The sequence below is a fragment of the Sceloporus occidentalis genome, unplaced genomic scaffold (genome assembly GCF_023333645.1).
Source record: "Sceloporus occidentalis isolate IW3139 unplaced genomic scaffold, rSceOcc1.0.p SCAF_4, whole genome shotgun sequence".
Classification (NCBI taxonomy): domain Eukaryota; kingdom Metazoa; phylum Chordata; class Lepidosauria; order Squamata; family Phrynosomatidae; genus Sceloporus; species Sceloporus occidentalis.
Genome location: NW_028316984.1, coordinates 163,240,184 through 163,266,480, shown reverse-complemented (window position 1 = coordinate 163,266,480; position 26,297 = coordinate 163,240,184). Strand labels below are relative to the sequence as shown.

Sequence of the window (26,297 nt, the reverse complement as noted above, 5' to 3'; positions counted from 1 at the left end):
AACATGGTACCTTGGATGTCTTCCTTGCCTGTCTTCTTATGGTCCCTTATTTTTAAACCAACTTGGATCAGGCCCTTCAAATAGAGGATTGCCATTAATGAAGTAGGATGAAGCTTGGAAAAGTTAATTTTTGGAATACTGCTTTCAGAATCCTCCACTGGCAGGTTGTTATTTGGAGATGTAGTTCAAAAAATAACATCTCAAGCTCTGAATAGGATGCATGCCTAATTCCCCACCTTACTTGTGAGTTCTCAGGAATCTTTGGAGCAGTTGATGTTGTGTACAGAATACTGGACTAGCATTCCAGTTTAGCAAGGAGATTTTCATGTGCTGTGAATAAAACAATTTTTCAACAATGCTGAAAAGAGTTTACTTGTTTTCATCTGTTTCTGCATGTTCATTTTTCCTGAACATGCAGACATACAATAAAGTCCAGTTGTCTTCACTGACAGCAAAGGACATCTGTTTCCTATGCTTGACAGAATCTTCAAATACGAAGTAGTCTATGTCAATTAGGCTTTTAGAGATGAAATATCAATAAAAGACTGATGTGCTACTTCCTGTGCTGGTACTATAGAAAAAATTTGAAGAGAACATCTGTCTTATTTCCACTATTAATTTTTCAGTATCTCCCTTTGACCAACCCAGAGGTGGATCCAGTGTTTTGAGCTATTTTTTGTTCTTCTAGTAAACTTATACTAGAGTAATCTTATGTATTATACATTTGAGTTTAGCAGTTCACTGTTCATTTGATGTTATGTAATTTCATGCAATTATCTTAACAGAATATTATTTCTCAAAGTTAGTTATTACATTTAAAGAAGCCTTGATCTTCACAAACCAAGTAGGCTTGCCATACACATCCTCAAACCAGGGCATTTAATTTACATATTATTCTCATTACACAAACTAGGTACATGAATACATGAATTGTGAAATTCTTTCTTCTACTATGTTTCAATCTTCATACCATGTTTAACAGTTACGTTTGATCTGAGATAACCATAGAGAGCCCTGGTGGCGCAGTGGTTAAATGCCTGTACTGCAGCCATTCACTCAAAACCACAAGGTTGCGAGTTCAAGACCAGCAAAAGGGCCCAAGCTCGACTCAGGCTTGCATCCTTCCGAGGTCGCTAAAATGAGTACCCAGACTGTTGGGGGCAAATTAGCTTACTTGCTAATTAGCTTACTTGCTGTTCACCGCTATGATCTTTGGAATAGCGGTATATAAATAAAACAATAATAATAATAGAGTAATTTTAAAATTTTGGGCAATGAGACTCAAGTTCAAATCTCTCCTTACTCATAGAATTTGCCATGTGAGCTTGGGCCACCACTAACTTTCAGCAAATCTGTCTTATAGGGTTGCCATGGTGAATGAATAGAGAAACTATGGACTTTATCACATGGGGAAAAAATTGGGGGGGGGGGTTATACAGGCATTTTTTTTGGGACAGTTGCACAATCACAGCAAAGATTTTCACACACATCATGCTTAGAGAGGACTTATCCTGGGAAAAACCAGGGCCTCATTCCCATTTACCTGGGAGTCAGTTTCTGAACTGAATCCATGATTCAGTTCAGCAGCAGAGCGTGGTTCTCACTGCAGTTTGCGCTGATCGGAGAGGCAAGGCTGGGACAGAAGAGGCATGGCTGGAGCAGAGAGGCAAGGCCGGGGTGGAAGGAGGCATGGCCAGGGTGGAAGGAAGCAAGCATGGCCAGGGCGGAGAGACTGGGGAAGCCGGGCTACCGGGTGGATTCGAATCTGTCTGGTTTCCACTTGGGCTGAATCGATTTATTTCAGAATCAATCGATTCAGCCCAAAAGACCCTGAAAAAACCAGCATCTTTTTGATGTGGGTTAAATGGGTCAAAACCATGCTGCCGCCCCCCCCCCCCCCCGTCCAAATCGCTGAAGCAATTTGTATTAAGTGGGAACCATGGTGGTTTAAGCCAGATTGTACTGAATCATGATCTGGTTTAAACCATAGTGGGAATGAGGCCCAGGAATGCTCCAGGAACAAATCATTGATGAGATTTCCCCTGTTGGTTTTCTTTATGTACTCACAATGAGCCCCTCTGACTTCTTGCATTCTGCCACTCTATGTTTCTTCCCTTGACCTGAAAGGCAGTAGTGGACTTGTTCCTTGCAGAAAAAATTGACATGAGGGTACATCCACATTTTGCCCCATATCTCAAGTTCTACATGGGCTAGAGACTTTCTCTAAAATAAAAGCTTGGAGTCTGGGCCAAAATGATGATGCAAATGGACACTGGGTGGCATGTGTAGAATCTGGGTGAAAACTCAGTCATCCAGGTGTTATGGAAATCCTGCTACTAAGTCATAGAAATATGCTAGAGCACAACAAAGGTCCACTGATGTCAGAACTTGGGAAAGGTATTATTATTATTATTATTATTATTATTATTATTATTATTGCTTCCTTACTTATTTAATTCACATTCTGCCTTTCTCCTTCGACAGGGCTCATGGCAGTCCCAGAATCCCCCCAGTCAGCAAGGCTTGGTGGTACTCTTTTGGGGCTTTAGGGAATCCCAAAAGTACGATTCTCAAGGCATGGTTCTAAGCAAAACATGGAAACTGTTGGAGTCAGCTTTCAAATAGCAGTTGAGATTCCCCAAAATCACCATGGCCTGTTACAGACAGCCAAAATAAAGCTGCTTTGAGTCACAGTGGAGGTATGGTGTTTCAATGATGCATGTGTCCTAAGAGTCCAGAAGTCACACCAAAGCCACGCTCCAGCCCTAAGGACTGGAGCTTTATTTTGGCTGTCTGTAACAGGCCCATAAGATACAGAACATCTTTCTGTGTGTATGAATTTCCATGCAACCAACAGACACTGTTAAGAATGTCTATGCCAAATGGCCTCTGTGTGGCATTTGCAACTTGTAGATCAATGATGGGCAATTGTGAAAGGATAGGGACCAGCATTAGCCCTCCAGGAGATCATGGAGGGTGCAAATTGCACTCGCCTGCAACAAACAAACAAACAAACAAACAGACAGACAGACAGACAAACGTACAAATGAAAAACACCAGTGTTGGTGTCCTAATGCCTTCTAGGGGACATATTTTTGCTTCCCTTGGGCCATTTTAGCCCAGGAGAGACATTCTTTTGCTGAAGGAAAAAATTAGGGAATTCATTTCATGTTCACTTCTACACCCTCCCAACTGTCCCAATTTGGCAGGGATAGGCCCAATTACTTCTCTGTTATCTCACATTTCAGCTTCTTTTAAAATATCCCAGTTCTCTCCATCCACTTTCCTCCTTTGATCTCAGCTTACATAAATTGCTTGTTTAAAGTATGAAAGTAGTTTGCACCCAATTAACTCAGCACAGAGAGACAAAAGGAGGGGGCAGTATCTTGTCCTTCCCAGTGGACTCAGGCAAAAGCAAACTGCTGCACCCTCTTCTAACTTGTACATTCTTTCATATTAATATCTTCTGTCATAGTAACCACATTCTTATTTTGCGTGACTACACATGTCCTAGTTTTCACCTGTGAAATGCTGGAAGGTATGCACATCTTGTTTTTCTGTTTTTAAAAGTGTTTCCTGGTCCTAAAATGGTCTGGGATGTATGTTTCAAAATGTCTTCCATGCTCTGTAGAGATTGTTTGGGGACATTTTGGACATTTTCCTTGAACCATGGGAGCTCTGAGAGCCACAAAAACAGCCCTTTATATGTCCCCATTGCAGACTGTCTCTTAGGCTGCAGTCCTGTATCTTCTTACCTGGGTCTAAACCCAAGTAAATTCACTGAGACTTATTTTTGCATAGACATTCATAGGACTGTGCTATCAGTGTGTGCCAAAACTGTATTTTCTTAGAACAACTCCCACAGACATTTTTTTTTAAAAAATGTAAATTGTTTTCCCCAATAAAGGAACAGCTAGTGAGAAAATTCATATTTTAGTAATTCAGCCAGTCCATTCTCAGATGCCTCTAGAGCTCTTGGGCAAAATCCCTCTAAATCTTGGAATACAATGGGCTTTACTATATAAATTCAGTTATGTTTTTTCAGGACAACTCGTTTCTTGAGAATATATCTCACTATTTCCTTGGAAGATTATTTTGTTTTGCTTTTATAAAAATGTCCTGTGGTTACCACAGGAATGCTACACATCCATTAAGGAGAGATGAGGTAGGGCTGAGTGTAACTGAATGGAATGAGTGTGGATAGACCAGAATAGAAGCAATTCTTAATTAAAAGATATAGAGAGAAGCCACTATGTTTCCTTTTGTTGTTCAGTAATGGAATTAGCTTGGGTACCCATTTGTCCTTCATCCTAGTAACTTGAAATTTAAGGCTTACCAGTCTTATCTTTTGGGAGGTGGACTAAACAGTTGAAATTGCAGTGAATTTTAAGCAGAGCTTGGAATTTATTTTGCACTACAGCTCCCAGAATCTACCAGTCATCATGGCCATTTGCCATGGAGGGAGGCAGGGGAATACTGGAGATTGTCACTTCTAAAAGTAACATTTCCAAGCTCTGGTGTTGAGGCTCAAGGAGATGCCAAACGTAACAGGGGGGAAAACAGACAGAGCAAATGTTGGGATATTTGTAGCTTGTTTGTTATCCTGGATTATTTGATGGGAAATCCTGGGAACAGCTGCAACATTTTATTCCTACTCTCCAATGGATGTTACATTGCAAGACATATCATAATCAGTAAACTTCTCAGGGACATATGTGTCCCAATTGTTGTGGTTCATACTGGGTTTTTGGTCATTCCCACAATACATTTTATCTTGATGAAAGCTGCACTGTTTGCATGCTGGACATCTTGAAGATGGTTGGTGGGATAGATAAAGGTAAAGGCAGTTCTTTTCTCACTCCTCCTCCTTTTTTTCTCCTTAAAAAGTGTTTTCGTAGAGTTAGTGTATGCATCGGTCAAATAGTGAAATAGCACTTTTGCACTGAAATGGAATAATACTATTACTCTAAGGAGTTTATCACATGGGACGAATCCCATGCAGAAGCTAAATTTAAACTGAAAACAACCCACATTTGCAGGTTGTTTTTCAGATGACGTTCGGAGTTAACCCAAACAGAAAGTTGAAAAGACCCACATTTACAGGATGTTTTTCAAATGTTTGTGTGAAAGAGAAATAATGCGAAAATAACCCGAATGCAATCTCATCAAAACCAGCTCCTTTTTACTTTCACTAAATTCAGAAAGTACAAAGGAACTTTCCATTCAGATTATTTTTTGCATTATTTCTCTTTCACGCCAGTGCATCTGAAAAACAACACCCAGATTTTAAAATTCAATTTCTGCATGGGATTTTACCAATTCATCCTCCGTGTGATAAACTCCTAAGAAAAATAACCAAAAATAAATAAAGAAAAATAATTTTTAAAAATATCATTTCAGGGCATAGGAACACACCCCAACCTCATCAAACTATGCCCCCCCACTTTACAAAAAAACCCCTTCTAATGCAGATTCAAGAAATTGTTGCGCCAAGCAACTAACAGCATCCAGGGAGAAATAGGAAAGAATCCACTCATAGGGAATGAATGGACACAGAGGCAACAAAATACTGGCAATGCCCAGCAAAAATGAAGGAGCTATACTGCAAAAGCTGATACTTCTTTTGACCTGTCAGGAAGAGCTTAATATGAAAGTGCCACTAGATGCACTGTTTGTATTGTGCCTTTCTGGAGAAACCAGCAGGAAAAAGTTAAGAGCAATACTGAGTTTCCCAAACCGAGAAGACAATTGTTCCACCTGCTGAAGTAGCTTGTAAAACCTTTGCTTAAATAAAAACTTAACATGTATTGGACAAGCACAGAGTTTATTTGATGCTATAAGCAAAGACCTTAATGTCTAAGTACTGGTCTCTGAGCATGAACAACATTTCAGAGTAGTCAGCCTGGCCCTCCTTATCCACAGACCCCCCCCCCCCACGGATTCAAGCATCCATGGGATTGCTGCTGTACTCGGAGTTCTCTTGGAATTATCTCAAAGATGTAAGAAAATATTGACTCATATAGGTTGAAAACAACAATGTAATATGGCTGTGTTTAATTTAGCAGCAAATCTTGAATTCAACTCTACAAGGTTTCAGGCTAAAAATAAAATGCGGCCGCTGATTCATCAGGCAGGCTGTGTTGCCGCTGGGAGCTTTGCTGCTGCAAGGCTGAGAACGGGTGTAGTTGTGCCCCGGCATTCCTTGCTGGGTGCTCAGGCCTGGGATTGGCTGGCCAGGGTGGAAATGGGAGGGACTTCTGCCTCCTGGGGCCTCTCTGGGAGGCATGGGGTCCCTCTCTATGGTCGCCCCGGGACCTCCAGGGTGGCCAATTCATCGGCTGGCCTTGGGGGTGGGGCGACTTCCCTCCCACATACTGGCTTATTTAAGGCCATGTGGCTTCCTGCTCGGAGTCATTTTGCTGCTTGCTGCTATTGCTGCTCGGTGCCATCTGCTGCTTGGTGCCATTTGCTGCTCGCTGCTATTGCTGCTCAGTGCCATCTGCTGCTCGGTTCACCCACCCTCCCTCCCTTGGGTGCGTGGTTTTTCATGTCACAACTTCAGGGGCAGCAGCATAGGTCATGGATCTGGTGGGCGTGGTTTCCAGGGCTGCGTAGCACTGGTTCAGGAGTCCCTTTGGGACATGGGAGCGCTGAGGGCATGCGTTGTGGCCATTGCGGGAGCCACAGCATGACAGCGTCTCCTGGTGTCTAGGGGCTTGATTAAATACATGCGATCGGATGGTTGCATGGACGGATATATGGCGTTCCCTTAGCCCCTAGGCCCTCCTGAAGCCTGGCCGTTACCAGGTGTTACGATTCATCATACAACAGTGGGTTGTATGATGATCCAGATCCAGACCTCATGCTTTGGGCCAATGCTACTTTGCTTGCTGGTTGCTTAATAAAGTTGTGGCCTTTCCTCCATATTGCTGGCTCCTGTTTTTCTTGTAGTGGCGGCCTCCCAGGCAAATACAACTATTTTTCAAAAGGGATTTCAGGCAGTGCTTTCAGGCAGTGGCACAGTTTGTGGGTCTGGGTCATGCATTGAGATTTACTTAATCTCATTGGTTCACTTTAGGCTTCTTTGAAGATCCCAGAACTAATTCCTAGTTTATTTAGGATGCTGAAAATTAGAGGATGGGGAGGGTACTGCAGAACAAAGCTGTCTGAATGGCATGGAACTGATCTCCCCTTACAAAGAAGATGGGGACTAACAAAGCACAATTGGGTTGAAAAGCTTAAAGAAGGAGATTTAGAATCTGCTGAGTTAAAACAAGCTCTGCTCTGTGTGAGAGTCTGTTGTGAAAACCAACATGTGTTGAATGGTCACTAAAAATTTTGGCTTTGGCAACTGAGGATTATGCATCTTTCTGTTGCTTGATTGTGGCAAAATAAAAAAGCCAAGCACCATAAATAAAATTGCCCAGAAGAAACTGCAATTTCATTAATGGGTGTCCATTCCCTGTGAAGTTTCCCTGTGATTTTTATAGTTGTATATTCTGTTTATTTTCTTGGTCAGACACATTTCTTGGCTACATGTCTACCCTTGTCTGTTCCAAAGACAGGAATGAGAATGCAGTCTTCCGATCCTTAAATAGGGTGAACAGGCTTCCAAGCAATCACTTACATTTGGAAGAAGATGAGAGAGTTGGGGGTAACAAATGAACTTTCCTTGTGAATATATTACCATCTTGCACAGCCACAGCAGTGATGGCTCTTTTGTTCCCTTAACACTGCTTGCATGACTGGCATCAAAATAGGTTGCATGGTAATGTGCCAGAGTGAGATCTGTTCTGGTTATGCAGAATTCAAGATGAATCAACAGAAATATATTCTGGCTGCTGTGTAAAGGTTTGTGTATTCTTTTGAGGAAGTCTAGACTCATATTAGCATCACTAGGGGCTGAATTCTCAGGAGCATAGTGTGAAAACATTATTGAGCTACATTTAAGCACACTGCTTACTCATACTTTAGAAGGTGAGATAGTAAGGCAGTTTACTATTTTACACAGTAGTTTATATCTAAGAGATATAATCTGTAATAAAAAGAGGATGAGGGTCATGAAACCTAGATGCTAGAAGTTTGGTATGAATATTAAAGGGATGGTATGATGTACACCTGCGCTTTAAAACCTACTGACTGCTTTTAATTAATCCAGATGGAGTCATGTGTTATACTGTATTACCTTCTTCAATCATTAGGTGTCAGAATTCCCTAACTGCTGCATAGATTTGCTATTGATTTAGGTTGAAAAGGAAGTAAAGAAGCCAAAGGAATGGGCTGCCCCCTATCTTGATGCATGTAATGTTATTATAAAAAATGTTGCTGTGAGTTTACTAGAGAAATTAAGATAAAATATAGTTGTCGCTGTCTTGTATAGTATATGTAATAAGGTAAGACAGGCTCTGTTGAGAGGGGGAGAGGGTATGGAATGCTTGGCATGAATGGTAATTGGCTGAATGTCTGAGGGACTTTTAAAAATGAAGCTATATAGGACAATTAGAGTGAACTGGGCCTGTCAAGTTTAGGATTAAGAGGCTGTAAAAGTTAAGAATAGGAGTTAGGGATAACAGGAGAGTAAGTCAGGGTCAGAGAAAGAGATTAGTTAAGTCAGTTAGGATGTAAGTAAGAGTGAGAGTGAGGGATATGGGTGTTGGTGTTAGGAATACGAGCATGAGTAAGAATTAGTGTCAGCCAGGTTTTAGATGTATTAAATAAGCAATTTTGATGTTATGTTCCACTTCTGTTTAATAAATCATTTTTGTATTATACATTTGAGTCTCTGAGAATGTTACATTAAGGATATTGGAAAGCCTGAGTTCACCCACAGTATCTGTGGTGGTAGCAGTTATTCAAGGGTGGTGGTGTCCAGTCAAGAGATCATATGAATAAGATTGTGCACAGGAACCATGAAGATACCTAGAAGGCCTCCACATTTGTTGCCATAGCTGTGGTACATTTTACATTGCTGACAAAGGTGGGGATGAGTGGAAGCCTCACAGTTGGTGGCTGTGATGAATATAATTGGTGGGTATACTGGTGGGATAGAGTACCACCCCTGGCATGAAATGTATGGAGCCCTCCCTCACTGGGCTGTTGCAGTGGCAGCAGTTGTGGCTTCATTCAGCTGATGACAACCAAATATATTTCTCCATGTCCCGATCAGCAGCTATGACAACAGATGGCATTTCTCCCCTCAATCAGTGTCTTGAAGCAGTAATGGGCTGGATGAGGAAAAACAAATTCAGGCTGAATCCAGACAAAACAGAGGTACTTACAGTAGAGGCCCCCAAACCAGGTATAGGGTTGCAACCTCCAGTCCTAGATGGGGTCACGCTCTCCACAAAGGACTGTGTTCGCAGTCTGGGGCTGCTCCTAGACCCGTTGGTTCACATGAGAAATCAGGTGAATGCGACGATCAGGAGCGCCTGTTATCAGCTTTGGCTGATACGCCAGCTGCGCCCTTTCCTGGAAGTAAAGGACCTAGAAACTGTTGTACATTCACTGGTAACTTCACGACTTGATTTCTGTAATGCACTCTACATGGGGCTACCCTTGTGCCTAGTCTGGAAACTTCAATTAGTGCAAAATATGGCAGCCAGGTTGGTCACCGAAAAAACTAGGAGTGACTGAATAACACCCATCTTAAAATCTCTTCACTGGCTGCTTATTAGTTTCCGGGCACAGTACAAGGTGTTGGTTATAACCTTTAAAGCCCTATATGGCTTGGGCCCAACCTATTTGAGGGTTTGCCTGCTCCCATATAATCCGCCCCGCACCCTCAGGTCCTCTGGGAGGAATCTATTGCAGCCTTTAAAAACCAGATTAACTGCTACCTCCCAGAGGGCCTTCTCTGCAATTGCTCCCAAACTATGGAACGGTCTGCCAGACGAGATCCATCAAATTGCCAGCTTAGACAGCTTTAAAAAAGCTGTCAAGACGGATCTCTTCCGGCAGGCCTTTCCTAAATAAAAGTGCCTGGCCACAGAATGACTGCCCCCACAACATGTATTAGCCCACCGCTCTGTCCTCGCTGTATTTTTATTGTGTTTTTAATGTTTTAAATTGTAACTTGATTAATCCTGTTTTAAGGGGGGGAATTTGGGGCATAAATTTGTAAATGTGGATTTTAACGTGCTATAAGCCGCTTTGATTGTCTTGTCACAGAAAAGCGGGATATAAATAAAAGTTTTATTTATTATTATTTATGGTGTGGGTACAATATCTTCAACTCCGAGGACTATGTAACTGTAACTTAGTTCAAACTAAATGTAAGTTCAGCTTTCCTTTCCTTTCCACAGGACTCAGAGCAGAAGTGGCTCCATTGTTACCTTGCAACAGCACACAGGGCCCTCCCGCACAGTCCGACGCTATCCTGCCACAAATAATGACCAATTAACATCAAATGTGTTGCCGAATGTGAATGGATTTGATCAGAGCAGTTCTGGACCACGTACAGCCTATCCAGAGCCTAATTCATCTCTCTGGGGTAAGGTTTAAAGGATGACTTAGATATCTGTGACAAAGAAAAGTTTTGTCTGTCTGTCTATCTAATCTATATATCCTGCCTTTTTCCCAAAATGGGATTCAAGGCATCTATCTTATAATAATTTAAAAAGAAAAAATTAAAACATTACTTACACAATTTAAAATATAATTAAATAATACTAATATTAAAACATAAGTTAAAAGCATAGTTAAAGCCATTTGAAAAATTAAAAAAAAATCAAAACATTAAAACAGCACACCACAGTACATAAGTAAAATTCACCCACCAGTCGCCTGGCTAAATAAAAATGTCTTCAGCTGTTGGCAAAAAGAGAGAAGCATTGGGGCTGACCTGATTTCTCGTGGAAGGGAGTTCCATAATCTGGGAGCAGCCATGGAGAAGGCTCTCTCCCAAGTCCTCACCAACCCCACCTGCGAAGGTGGTGGGACTGAGAGAAAGCCCTCCTTTGCTGATCTTATCATGTGGGCTGGCTTGTTTAGGGAGATATGGTCCTTCAGATAGTCTGGACCCAAGCCATTTGGGGCTTTTGTTAGTGTGGAGAGGACTTCGTTAAGTAGGTTATAGACATTGTGGGATTCCATAGCCATGGATCCTATATAGAAATATAGAGCTGGAAGAAACCAGAAGGACCATCCAGTCAAGTTCCCTGCCATGTGTTAATATACAAATTTATATAAATAATAATAATAATAATAATAATAATAATTATTATTATTATTACAATAAAAGTCTCCTGACAGATGGCCATCTATCCACTATTTAAAAACCTCCAAAGAAGGAGGCTCCATCACACTCTTGAGGCAGCATATTTTACTCTTGAACAACATTTACTGTCAGAAAGTTTTTCCTAGTGTGGAATTTCTTTTTCTTTAGTTTAAACCCATTGCTCTGGATCCTAGCCTCTGGAGCAGCACACAAAAAAGCTTGTTCCATCCTCAGTATAATATCCTTCAAATGTTTAAACAAGGCTGCCATGTCACCTCTTAACCTTCTGTTCTCCAGACTAAACACACCCAGCTCCCTAAGCTGCTCCTCATAAGGCATAGTTTCTATACTTTCCCCATTTTGGTTGCCCTCTAGCTTGTCAACATCCTTCTTGAATTGTGATGCCCAGAACTGGACACACAGTATTCCAGCTCTGCTTTGAAAATGATTATTTATTTCTGCGAGAGGACTTTTTAGATGCTTCAAAGACACCAGCAGAGAATTTAGGCAGCTATTTTAGACTAGGGAACATATTATTCTGTTGTCTTATTGTTTATCTTAGCTAAACTTTGCTGTCCTGAAAAAGCAAGCCATTTTCCCCTCCCATTTCTGTTTCCACTTAGGAGGCATGTGATGCAGAGACCATTGTTTTTCTTAGATGGTGGCACTGAATGCTAAGCAAATGAAGTTTTTGGTGAGACTTCTCCTCTCTCCTTCACTCATCAGATTGCTTCAAGGATCTCCCAACTCAGAGGGACCCCTTGCCATAAGCACTGCCTGTTTTGCTGGCAAATGGACACAGTAGGATGTGTAACCCAGTCAATTTCAGACATCAAATCCGTATGGAACTCTTGCTTTGTCCTTGCTTCCTAGATGTTTTGCTCCTTAATAAGGAGGGTGAGGCCAGGGGAGAAATGGTGCAACCCTCCATATGTTGTTAGACTGAAGTTCCAGCAACCTAGCCAGCCTAGACAATGCAAGGCATGGTGGAAAGTGAAGTCCAACATCACCTGGAGAACAGCATAATTCCCACCCTTGTGTTAGGCTACCAGTACTAAGAAGGCACTTTATACATGCTTGGAGGAATATTTATTCATATCATGTTCCATGTTTCAGCTCTGGTATTTATAAGCTCTGGCACAACCAAATTAAATCCCAATGCAGAGGTTAATTCCACCAACTCCACCATCCATATTTACATTGCTTTTCTTCCTTTGTTATCTGTGATCAAATTTACCTCCTCGTATTGTGTGAACCACTCCTCTTTCAACCAGGACACCTTCACTCACATAACTGTCCCCCTTTCAACAATTCTCTCCCCTCATCTGAGCTGACTGGCTCAGCAATCTGATTCTGACATTCTTTTTTTCTCAGTTGAAGGAGCCAAGTAGTATACTGGAATACCATCATATCCTTTATTGAGACATAGAAGATATTCACACAGCATCGTTACATCGTTCCTTTATTGTCCCAAAGTGTAGTGGAATCGTCTTAACAGATAGACGATTCCAAAAGATTTTCACATGAGGCTGTTAGTGTTCTTAAATCGTTGATATATCAGAATTCAGCAATAAATGATTACAAAATGATTTCAAAACAGTTACATTCACACACTGGACACAGCAACAATTTAAGAATGATTTAGCAACGATTTAAGAACACTAACAACCTCATGTGAAAATCTTTCAAGGTCACACAATAGGTTTCATGGCCAAGCAAGGATTCCAACTCGTCTGTATTATTGTAGACTAAAGCTCAAAGCATACATCACACTGGCTATCCCTTCAAGATAGCTTTGTTTCTTCCCCTGCCCCCCTCCCCCCCAAAAGGGAGAATGAACACAGAGATATAGATGGAGAGGGAACAGAAAGAATTTATTATCTTTTAAATACAAAAATGCTCCATGTCTCTTTTGCTTAATGTGTGCTTACTTTCTTTCCTGCCTTATTGTTATTCCCATTTTGGGAGGAAGAATATAAATCCATTAAATAAATAAATAAATAAATAAATAAATAAAATATTGTTTTTCTTATTTGATTATCTGCTGAAAATGTATTCTGTTGATTTGCTACATGATCCACATAACCTTCTGTTTATTTTTCAACATAATGATGATGATGATGATGATGATGATGATGATGATGATGATAATAATAATGTTATTTTATAAAGTTTATAAAGTTACAGGTGGCTCACAACATCTGATAAAACAGAATATACAGTTAAAATATATCCCATTAATTCTCTCCCCCTACATCCTTACCACACTAAAATATTATTAAGCAATCAACAATTAAAACAATTAAGCATTTAAAATAAAATATTAACCATAATAATCAAGCCAGTCAGAGACAATGGGATGGACAGTTTGGGTGTTCTTTGTGATGGTCTGTATCTACGGAAGTCCGGGTGGATCATTCAGGGAAGGCCTGTTGGAAAAGATCTGTCTTGACAGCCCTTTTGAAACTGTCAAGATTTGTGATGTTCTGGATCTCCTCTGACAGGCCATTCCATAATTTGGAGAGGCCAGTGAGAAGACCCCCTCTGGGTAACTGTCGTCAACCTGGTGTTTATTGGTTGTAGAAGGTTTTTCCAGAGGAACTCAGTTTGCAGGACGGATTGTATGGAAGGAGGTGATCCCGCAAATAGGTTCGACGCAAGCCATGTAGGCCTTTAAACATCATAACCAACACCTTGTACTTTGCCTGGAAATTAATTGGCAGTGGAAAAATTTTAAGATAGGGGTAATGTGGTCACTTCTAGCTGTCCCGGTGACCACTCTGGCTGCCATATTTTGGATTAATTGAAGTTTCCGGACTAGGCACAAGGGTAGTCCCATGTACAATGCATTACAGAAATTGAGATGTGAGATTACCAGCACATGTTACTACAGTTTCTAGGTCCCTCTGTTCCAGGAAAGGATGCCATTGGCATATCAGCTGAAGCTGATAGCAAGCATTCCTGACTGTCACATTTACCTGATTAGACATCAGAAGCGACGAGTCTAGGAGCACTCCCAGATTTCAAACACAGTCCTTTAAGGGGTGTGTGACCCCGTCTAGGATTGGTTGACCTATCCTTATACCTGGATTAGTGGGCTCAACAACGAGTACCTCCGTCTTATTCAGCTTCAGCTTCAGTCCATTAACACTTTAAGACACTCATTGAGAGAAGAGATACCGTCTTTGGTCTGAGCTGTGGTGAGAGACATGGAGAAGTATATTTGGGTGTCATCATTGTACTGATAACATCATGCCCCATGTCTCTCGATGATCTCACCCAGCGGCTTCATATATATATTGAATAGCATTGGGAACAGGATGGCGCCTTGAAGGACACCAAATTTGAGCTCTCTTTTAGAAGAGCAACTGTCCCAAGCATCACCCTTTGGAACCTGCCTGAGAGATAGGACCGGAACCTCCACAATGCTGTGCCTCCAGCTCCCAGCTCTCCCAGGCATTCCAACAGGATGTCATGATCAATGGTGTCGAAAGCCGCTGAGAGGTCTAGAAGTATCAAAAGGGTCACACTCCCCCTGTCGATTACCATGGCAGTCTCAATTCCATATCCTGTCCTATCTTTGTATACAGTGTATACCAGTGAAAGCGAACCTATGGCACACGTGCCAGAGGTGGCACTCAGAGCCCTCTCTGTGGGCACACATGCTGTCGCCTTAGCATAGAGTTTGCCAGAGTTTCTTACTAGAAAGCCAGAGGGATGTGGCACTTTGCAATAAATAAGTGGGGTCTGGGTTGCAGTTTCGGCACTTGGTCTGTAAAAGGTTCACCATCACTGGCGTATACAATTTTCTATCATATAAAGGTAAAATAAACTTTATGTAAAAATAAATAATCACAGACAAATCGGTAATGTTTGTGATTATTTATTGTTATATAAAGTTTATTTTATACTGTGTTGAGAAACCTATGCAACAAGAGCTATGTCTAATGCTAATCGATTTGAAATTTTATTGCCTGTCTTCTGACCTTTGTTCCCTGTCCCCACATGGCCAAAAAAGAGGAGTAACCTCTGCCTGCATTGATATCCCTAGTCTAAACCATCATAACTGACAACAGAAGTAATATCTATGGACCTTATCACACCGAGGTTATTGGAGCTAAGATCAGGGGCGAGTGCGAATTGAGTGATCCAAACTGACGTTATAACGTGGCTGTTTTATCACACCTGGTTGCTGTTCCGTTGCCCTTCCGAACTGAGGGGGAATCGAATCCAAGGAAGTCACGTGATACGGATTCAGGCAAAGCAGAGTGAGTGCACATTGTATTTCCACAGCGGTGCATACCATGGGGATTCAACGATTTGAATTGGGACCCTTGCACATGCTCAGTGGGGCCCTGAAGGCATCCTGAACCTTTGCACTTCCGGGGTGAAGAAGGGAGCCTGGCTCCACTTTCACGGGAATGACAGCTGCACCTTTCTTCCTCCCTTCTATTCTCCCACCCCTGGCAGCCAAATTCAAAGGGTCCTCTGTGTCAGAGCCCTCTTCCATATCATCCACATCTATATCTATCCTCTTGTCATTCCCCTCATCTATTTCAGCAACATATATCTATATCTATCCTCTTGTTACATCATCCCCTGCATCTTCCTATACCCTGATCTGCTCCCTTCCTTCACCCTGACACCTAATCCATCATCCCCTGACTGCTCCTGCATCCCCATCTTGCCCCCTCTGCCACCTAACCCATCATCCCCTGGCCCCAGCGATCTATCCCATCACTCCCTGACTGCCTCTGCCTCCCGATCCTGGCCCCAGCGATCTATCCCATCTCCCTCTGACTGCCTCTGCCACCCGATCCTGGCCCCAGCAACCTATCCCATCACCCCCTGACTGCCTCTGACTCCTGATCCTGGCTCCAGCGACCTATCCCATCACCCCTGACTGCTTCTGCCTCCTGATCTTGGCCCCAGTGATCTATCCCATCACCCCCTGACTGCCTCTGCCTCCCGATCCTGACCCCAGTGACCTATCCCATCACCCCGACTGCCTCTGCCTCCCGATCCTGGCCCCAGCGACCTATCCCATCACCCCCTGACTGCCTCTGCCTCCCGATCCTGGCCCCAGCGACCTATCCCATCACCCCTTGACTGCCTCTGCCTCCTGATCCTGGCACCAGCGATCTATCCCATCACCCCCTGACCTGACTGATGTGTATGTATATATGTGAGTGTGTGTGTGTGTGTGTGTGTGAGAGAGAGAGAGAGAGAGAGAGAGAGAGAGAGGCAGGGAGGGAGGGAGGGAAGCAGAGAGAGAGAGCTCCAATGGAGCTCCGGTTGCCCTGAAAGCGGAAAGGGCCACCGGAAGCAAATGGGGCAAAATGCCAGCAGGGCATCATGGGAGATTTGCAACCCGGGGGTCTTGCGATGGTGTTCAAGAGCATCAGCAGATTGGAATTCCACACCAGACCAATCAACAGTGAGTTCGAACTGACCATCAATGCGAATCTCGTCAATCCACTTATTTAGTGCACTCGCCAAAATGAGAAGCCAGCTGGATTCAGTTCGAAAGCCCCGTGGAAGCCCCACAGAAGGGGCTCCCATTGAAAGCTACCAGGTGTGAAAATACATGAACGTTCTAACACGGGTAGGCAACCCTTTTGAGCCAGGGGCCGGGTTGCTGTCCCTCAGACAACTGGGGGGCCGAAGCCAATAAATAAATAATTAAATATTTTTTTTAAAAAAAATTAAATAAATTAATAAACCGGGACAAATGTAGGACAACATTTTCAAATGGAGGGCACTTTTTAAATAGAAAAGAGAAAACGCGAAAAAAAATGGTGATTTTTAAAAAAATGTTAAGATAAATGCATGTTTCTGAGGCTTCTATAGACAATTGCCCCACCATGCCCCTCGCACGAGACGGCAAAGGCCCTGGCAGCAGGACTGGGCTGGGGCCGGTCCCAAGGCCTCGCCGGGCCGCAGGTTGCCTACCCCTGTTCTAACATGAATTCACATCACTCAATTCGAACTCACTCTAGTTCTGAGCTAAAAACCCCCAGTGTGATAAGGTCCTAAGACAAAATGTAGTCCCATGACCCTAACCTCATCACTTTCCTTCTCCTGGATCATTTTTAACATCTTTACTTGATGAAGAAGCCAGTGAAGCTTTGAAAGCTTGCACAATGTATTTTGTGCTTTTTAGGTGATCCAATAAAGGTACCACTGCTTGGTGATTTTTGTTACATTATTATTCTGTGAAGTTTTTTTCTTTTCTTTGCAGGTGTCAACCTTACAGAAAAAATCAGGAAGATAAAAATTGTCTTCACTCCCACAATCTGTAAACAGACTTGTCGGCATGGCCGCTGCTACAATAGCTGTGAGAAAGGGGATACCACCACCCTGTACAGCCAGGGTGGACATGATCCTGACCCCAAATCTGGCTTTCGTATATGTGAGTGTTCTAAGATGTCTGACCCAGTTCACATGGTTTATTTTTCTTCCTTGGTTTATTTGGTTTGTGACCAGACTGGCAATTCCTTCTTGAAGAAGAGTTCACAACTGGAACATTAAGAAAGCTCCACTTGTTTGAAACAAACTATTTTCTCTGATAACACTTCTGCCTTATCTGGGATTAGAGGCCAATTACAGTTATTCTTTTTATCTTCCCTTACCCTATTCTGCACATAAGAATCTCTGGCATTCAGTCGCAGAGAAAGGTAGTAATGTTTCTTTTTCCTGGGTCTGATTTCTCTAATGTGGTATACTGGTTTGAGTGTTGGACTATGAGTCTTCAGATCAAGTTTTGAATCCCTGGTTGACCATGGAAACCCAGTGGTCACACACTCTCAGCTTCTGATGAAAGTGGCTAAACCCCCTCTGAACAAATTTTGCCAAGAAAACCTCATGATCAATTCACCTTCCTCAGAAATTAGAATCATAGAGTTGGAAGAGACCACAAGGGCCATTACTTGAACAACAACAACAAACTTCTCCTTTCTTTCCTTTCATTCGCATCAGCTTTGGGTTTTTTCCTTATCTTCCCACTTTTGCTTGTATGAAAATAAATACACCTGGTGAGCATTTTATGGTATTCCTAACTAGGAAGGTAGCAGAAGCCTTTTCTTCTGATCTTAACATAATAGAATCATAGAGTTGGAAGGGTCTGCAAGGGCTGATTAAATATAGCCACCTTGGGTCCTGTGCCAGAAGAAAAGTAGGAAATAAATAAATAAATAAATAAATATAATAATTATTATTAACCTTTATTTATAAAGCGCTGTAAATTTACACATGTAAATTTACATGGCACTGTACATACAATCTTTTAAATAATGGAAGTCAAGGCTTTCATACCTGGCATCCATGGTTTTTGGTGGGTTTTTAGGGCTATCTGGCCATGTTCTCGAAGACTTTCTTCCTGACGTTTCACCAGCATCTGTGGCTGGCATCTTCAGAGAATGCTTGCCTGGAAAAGACTTGGGTATATATATATTGTGTGACCTGGAAAGGCAAGAGTGATTTGCATGTGTATTGTTCTGTTGCTAATGGCAGTCCTCAAGGTGGGAGGGTCTGCCCTCCAGATGTATGAGACTTTGTTGTTGTTTTTGTTATCTGCCATCAAGAAAACTTTGGCATATAGTGATTCATGAATAAGAGACCTCTAAAAGCCCTAGTCACCAACAGCTCAGGTCTTGTGAAATCAGGGCCATAGCTTCATTGTGGCTTTCTTGATTGATCCTGGCCCCAGCGATCTATCCCATCACCCCCTGACCTGACTGATGTGTACGTATATATGTATGTGTGTGTGTGTGTGTGTGTGTGTGTGTGTGTGAGAGAGAGAGAGAGAGAGAGAGAGAGAGAGAGAGAGGCAGGGAGGGAAGCAGTGTGGTCTTCTTTTGCTAGTGCCTTCCACTTTACCAAGTGTTAACCATTCCAAAGAGTCACAAAGTAGAACAGCTGCAGTTTGGTGATCTTGATATCTAGTAAGGCCTGATTAACTGTAGTATCCATTCATTTATCTTTTTAACAGCCCATGGTATTTGTAGAACTTCCTTCCAGCATTACATTTTCTTCTTTTTGTCTTTCTTCTTCTTCTTGTTGGCTTTCTTTACTATCAAATTGCACTTTCAAAGGTGACTTAGACTCTTTTCACCTGTGATTTATATTCACATTTACATTTATTTACTACATCTTTCATAATCCCCAGGCAACCAAATAATTGTGAAGTCAAAGACTGTCATGGCTGGCATCCATAGTTTTTGGTGGTTTTTTTGGGTTATGTGGACGTGTTCTGGAAGAGTTTATTCCTGACATTGAATCCATAAACACCTGGATAACTTTAAATGAAAAGGAGAAACCCTTAAAGTAAAAAAGTTTGGCTACCAGTCCTGAAAAACTCCAAAATCAAGACTCAGCACGTGTAAATGAAAATTACCCAGGATCAGGGTCCCCCCCCCCCCCAGCAGACAATGGATCACTAATTAAATAGACATCCTGAGGCCTTGCCATTCAACAACAGACCAATACACAGATTAATATGTAAATCACTTCCTCTCAGCCATGGGTCACACAGTATATATAACCCACTCACTCCCATGCCAGCATTCTCTGAAGATGCCAGCCACAGATGCAGGTGAAATGTCAGGAGTAAACTTGTCTAGGACAGGGCCACATAGCCTGAAAAATGCACACACACACAAAATTGGTTCCGCTGGCTGGCCCTGATGGGAATTGTAGTCCAGCACATCTACTGCAGGGGGGTTTCTCTAAACTTTTGCTCTCTCACATTTTGTAATTTTTTTTTTTAATAGCAAATCTAAGCTTTATTTAGATGCTTTTTAGATTGTTTCAAATAGCTTCGGCTTCATTTGGTAAAATGGAACATCAAGCTTGCATTTGCAATATTGCATGTTCAATAGCCTTTCAGAATTTATGTGTCCCATTTTAGCAACTTTCTTTCTTTAGCCCAAAGAACATGGCTTAAAGTGGATGGAAATGTAAATGTCACAGGTGAAAAGGTCCTCAGTCTTCTTTGAAAGTGAGGCTTGGTAGTCTACTTCAGTTACGTTGGCACTCTTCCCAACTAAGACAGCTTGAAATTTTTCTTTGATGGAATGAGAGTTGCTAAGTTCCACACATGAATTATGTGAGTTACTTCCCAGTAAAACATTGGCTCATTTGCTGACCAGTGTGTGAACTCTTAGACCTTCCTCTTAATCAAGTTTGTTTGACAGATTTTTCCTCTTTACAGATTTCTGCCAAATTCCCTGTCTAAATGGGGGACGCTGTGTAGGCAGAGATGAATGCTGGTGTCCATCTAATGCAACGGGAAAGTTTTGCCACCTACCAGCTTTAAAACCGGAAAGAAGACAAGCGCCAAATAGTCTGGCAAGTGGCACTATGAAGCATTCCATGTACACACTTCCTCTGTCTAATCAACTTGGTAAGCAGTACTAATCTTATCTTATTACCAGCCAACATGCAAAGCTCATCTTGTTCAGACTGGGTCTCCTGGAGCTTTCATACAAGACCTTTACTGTGCTGTTGCCTTGCCTCTTTCATGGTATTTTATGGAGGTGCTGTTCAGACACTTCACTTTATCAAACCAGGCTGTTAATATGCCACAATCCTATTAGTGTAGGAAAGGAAATGCAAACATACCGGTTTGGGGACAATGATTTTTGCACAACCCTTCAAAACTGCCATGGTGCTGCTATAGTCCTAGACGGTGTCTTCTGCACACTAGCCTCCATAACCTTGCCTTCCTGCCCCATGCCCTTCCCAGCATGCTTGTCAGTCTATATTTTTAAATTATTTTTTTATTTTCAATTGGGCAGTCACATCAGTTGATTAAGTTAAAAAAATTGAAAAAAGAAAAGAAAAACAGCCTGCTTGAGAATAATGAGGGGGAGATTGGGAGAGGACCATAATCATACCCGCTTGCACTACATAAGTGCCTACATATTGGAACTGCAACGGGATGAATTTATTGCACATGAATCTATAGGGGAAAAGCAGCATGACTGGGAGACATTGACAGGTTTTGTCTAAATTTTAAATACCAAAACATATGATAGAATGAATTGCTTTTAAAGGGTAATTGTCAATGCTCTCCTTATAATATCAGAAGTTATTTCCAGTGGCCCATTCACACTACACAGTTATACTGCTATTATTTCCCTTTAAATCCTAGGGCTTGTAGTTTGTTGATGCACTGAAAGGTGCTGACTGAGAATTCTAATTGCCCCTCCTTAAACTGCAAATCCCAGGATTCCATAGGACAGAAGCATGGCAATTAAAGTGGAATGATAGCACTATAATTGTGTAGTGTGAATGGCCCCCTAATTAGTTAAGAGCCTATAAAAGAGAAGTAGGCAACACACAGCCTCCACGGTGCATGGTGATATGTGCAGTTTCTCCCCTTTTATGCCTGCAATGTTAAATTTCAGCAGCAGGAGATGTGGCTCCCAATGGCTTGCGAAGTGGCACTCTCAGAGTTTGCTTACCACTGTTATAAAGAAATTGTTTCTAAACTACGTTTCACAGAGGTAACATTTCAAGTCCCTCAATCAGGGATGGGAAACATGACCTTTCAGATGCTGTTGCACTGCAGCTCCCATCAACAATAGTCTCCATAGCTAGAGGTGAGGAATGACGAGTGTTGCAGCCTAGCAATATTTATCCAGAGAATAACACATTTCCTGAGCTTGGCTAAGATAGAGCCTTAGCATGAATGTTAATCTTCTTGAGTAGTTGAGGCTTTTATCATGGCATTGCCCTGGGACATTTTTTATTCATTTATATCCTCCTTTTCACCCAATAATGGAACTCAAAGTGGCTAACATTTAAAAACAATACAGATTAAAACTATACATGGTCATTAATGAAAGTTATAAGAGTTATTTAAAAAGTGACTAAACAGTTTAGAAAATTAAAACATTAAAGATTAAAAACATTAACTATCATTAAAAAACATAGACAAATCTTAAAAATGGCACTGCACAGCATTAAAACCCCACACTAGTTAGTTTTTAAAAGCCTGATAGCATAAAAATGTTTTGATCAGCTGACAGAAGGAGAACAAAGACGGAATTATCCTGGTCTTTCTAGAGAGGGAGTTCCAAAATCTGGAAGCAGCAATTACGAAGGCCCTCTCACTTGTTCCCACCAAACAAGCCTGAGAAGGTGGTGGGGACAGACAGAAAAGCCTCTCCAGATGATCATAGATCTTCAAGAGGCTCATAAGTGGAGGCAGAGTCCTTCAACTAACCTGGACCCAAACTGTATAGGGCTTTATAGGTCAAAACCAACACTTCGAATTGTGCTAGGAAATGGACTGCCAGCTAGTGGAGATTTTTGCAACAGGGGAGGTATGTTCTCTCTATAGCCATTCCCAGTTAGGCTGTTTAGGCCAACTGAAGAGTCTGAACACTTTTCAAAGCAGCCCCACATAGAGTGCATTTCTGTATGGGATATAACCAAGACATGTACCACCATGACCTTATCTGACTTCTCCAGAAAGAGGCACAGTAAGAGGAAGGTAAGAGAGACAGTGTATGCCTTAAGGGGTGGGTGCTTACTATAATTGCCTACCTCTTCCATTCCTACACTTGATTTTTGGGGGTATTGTAGTGTATAAGTTGTTTATCCTCTTTTTAAAAGAAAAGAAAAGGGGGGGGGTGGAGTGGGTCCCATTCAAAGTTTCAGGTCTGTGTCTTAAGTTTGGGGTATTGGTATACAAGTGGCCTGTTATTTTGCAAAGCAGCCGCATGCAGGAGAAGTAAATGTATGCCTTGCTGCTCTTTTTAAAATTTAGGATCTAGCTGCAGTTATTTTCAATCCAAAATAGTACCATCAGTATAACAGAATATGTACTGAAAATGCAAATGAAATGAAGGAGGAGAATATGAGCATTTAAAGTACTGCAGGATTACGGTAAACCTCGTCCAACCTTACAGACATATTGTCACTGTGTTCATTGTGAGTTACCCCTAGGTAATACAGCACACTTAACTGTCACAATCCAAATGATCCTTTGGGGGCTTCTCAGTAGAAAGGCAGAGTACGAACTGGATGAACTGTGGTGCACAAAAGACCTGCACTGAATTGCACCCTCCACTTAGGGTTCTCAGTTCTTCTACACAATCATTACAGGGACAAGAGCCCTGTTCCTTATTTCACTTGGGAACCCCACCCCTCATCCCAAGTCATGACATGTTGCACAGATTTTTGAATGGGGTCAGGGCACTCAGATGAATGCCCCTTCAGTGTCCTCCACTCATAACCCTCCTTGTTTTCCCACTGTTTCTCTCTCCTTCTTTTTTCGGTGGCAAATCCATGAAGGAGAGAGAGAAATGGCATAGCTGCACCTTGCCTTCTCATTGCTATTGTGAGAAGTATTCGATCTAGAGATGTTGTGTATTTAAATGTTGATGCTCATAGGTTTCTTTGCATTTTTTAGACTTAATGCCAAACCAGAAATTATTATACTTGGTTGTTGTATGCCTTATATAACCATTGATAGTTGGTTTTTAAACTAATGTTTGGTTTGAGAACCAGTTTGGTCATGTGGTTAAAACAGATACCCAAATTGTGAAATCCAACCTATTCTGGAAGCTCATTCAGTGATTTGTAGGCTGTTGCAGAACAAGGAGCATAGTGTTATTTGTACTGGTAAACTAACTTAAACAATTCTTCCAGCATCAATAAACCCGTCCCTTGTGAACGTACATATCAACCACCCTCCGGAAGCTGCGGTGCAGATCCATCAGGTGGCCAGAGTAAAAGGTGACTCAGACCAGTCAGAGGAGAACAGTGTTGAAAGTATGTTGATATCTCGGCTTACCACAAACCTACAGTATGGTGATAATGCCACAGGCAGTAGCAACAATATTGCCACAGGTGGCAACCAGCAGCAGAGGCCTCAGAGCCTCATGGGAAGATGTTACTTGGAGACACTACATGGAAAGGTCAGCCATATTTTGTCTTATTCTATTTTATCTACAAATTTGTGATACAGCTGACATTTAGGGCACAAGAGACTAAAGGATAGAATGTGTGAACCAGGGAACATTTGTAAATGCTTAATTATGAAATACCAGTGTCTATTTATTTGGCTTATATATCCTTACCTTAAAACGTTCAAGGAAGCTAACAATGAAAGGAATGGTTTTAAAAAGGAGCAATGAAAGCAATACAAAAAAATGCAAAAAGAAAAGCATTATCAGTAGAAAAAAGCTGAGAGATAAAAGCATATGGAAACAATTTAATGACAGCCATTGATATTTTAAAAAATCAAGGTGAGTCATCTGGATGATTTACTCTCCCAAAGAGAATGTACAGTTATTGTTAAAATCACTTTTGATGAAAATTGCTCTAGATAGTGAAGGACAAAATGGTTAGCAAGGTTTAACCAAACTTGTAAAGGGCAAAGCCTTCCCTACAATTGTTTTTAGTTTATCAGAAGGCTTTCAGGAGCTGTTTAATATAAGTCTGCATAGGTAAGCAAGCAGGCAGGGACGTAAATAATACATTTTGTATCGCTTTCATTGCTAGACTTACTCACAGAAGAAACTTGGCCCTTGGCAGAATAAGCTTTGGTTTACAACAGGGATGAGCAAATGTCAGAGGTTATGGGACCTCATTGGCCTTCCAGGAGACTTTAGGTGACTACACCCCCATTACACACCTCTGCAAATTAAACAAACTCCCTAGAATCCCTCTAAATGACTTCTAGGGACAACGAGGGGGTAATTTCCCCCATATTTTAGGGACATTGTAGACCCAGGAGATACCTTTTAAAAACAAAACAAAACAAAACAAAACAAACAAACCCAAAACTACTTCCTGGTTTTCTTCCTGGAGAGGATTTAAGGACAAAAATATTCAAGTTTCCCCCCAAAAAACATTTTTAACCCCTTGTTGATCCCAGGGCCCACCAAACCAGCCCTGGAGTCTAATGTGGCATGTGGCTGCACTTTGCCAACCCATGGTTTACAATATCTTTTCCCTACCAGATGCCCTTCAGACATGGAAATTGTAGTATGGAGGATATCAGATTGGAGAAGACTAGAGAGCTAGCATGATGTAATGGTTTGAGCAACTGGATTATGACTCTGAAGAATAGAGTTCAGTTCCTGGCTCAGCCATGTAAACCCACTGGGTGGCCTTTTGAAGGTCACACCCTCTCAGTCTCAGAAGATGGCAATGGCAACCCCCCTCTAAATAAACTTGCCAAGAAAATCCTGTGATAGGGTTGCCTTAGGGCTGCCATAAGTCAGAAACGACTTGATGGCACACAACAACAATAAAGTGTAATACATACAAGAGAACTTCTGTTGGTGAACATGATGCATGGACAGGTTCATGTAGGAAGAAATGGTATATGATGTTGTGCTGCAATGCCTGCGTGTATATGCAAAGAAGTGTACAGCTATATGTTAGTGGACTTTCACATTACACAATTACAGTATTGTACTATAGGAGTATATAGTCTAAAGAGGCACTAGAGCTCTCTGGTTGTGAATTCTAAATAGCCTTTCCTGCCAATCTCAGGATTCCATAGAATGTAATCATGGCAGTTACACTGAAATCATAGTGCTGTAATTGTGTAGTGTGAATGGATCCTTTCAGATGGCTAAGAATTTAATTTTTGATCTTTTTTAAAAAACAGAATTTTCCAATATCTGAAAAAATTGAATGTTGGAAGAAGCAAAACTTATTAATGTACCTGTTCCTGCTCTGACTTAGACCAGATTCATCACACCATTCTGAGATAGTGAAATGTATGCTTTGATCTTTGATGTGTGGTTTGGTGTGTGCCTCTTGATTTCACAGTGAACAATTTGAGAATTTATGCATTTTTTAAACAAAGATCATCTTTGACTATGCCACCAATTGATTTGTTTTTGAATCTTTGGTGTGTTGTGCTAAAATGGACAGCAAATCATGATCATATGCATTCAGACCTCATTGCACCATCTGCTTCTTTAAACTGTTCTCAATAGTCAAGAAGAGGTTTGGCAAATAAAGTTTCACTGCCTATTAGAATGAGCACATTTGCATGATAGCTCCTTCCATTTTTTGATTTGGTGATTTGGCAGCACACACAGAAGAATCCATA

At 41.6% G+C, this 26,297-nt stretch overlaps 1 protein-coding gene across 4 annotated transcripts in view; it reads left to right on the top strand.

Annotated features, from left to right (window-relative positions):
* LTBP2 (latent transforming growth factor beta binding protein 2) overlaps positions 1 to 26,297 on the top strand; it is a 205,622-nt gene that overhangs the window by 70,318 nt on the left and 109,007 nt on the right. For all 4 annotated transcript variants that reach the window (XM_089522203.1, XM_089522201.1, XM_089522202.1 and 1 more), the window contains exons 4-7: positions 10,302 to 10,489; positions 17,457 to 17,627; positions 20,427 to 20,618; positions 23,876 to 24,144. In XM_089522203.1, coding sequence (XP_089378329.1) covers positions 10,302 to 10,489; positions 17,457 to 17,627; positions 20,427 to 20,618; positions 23,876 to 24,144 — 820 coding nt within the window. The remainder of the gene's footprint in view (positions 1 to 10,301; positions 10,490 to 17,456; positions 17,628 to 20,426; positions 20,619 to 23,875; positions 24,145 to 26,297) is intronic.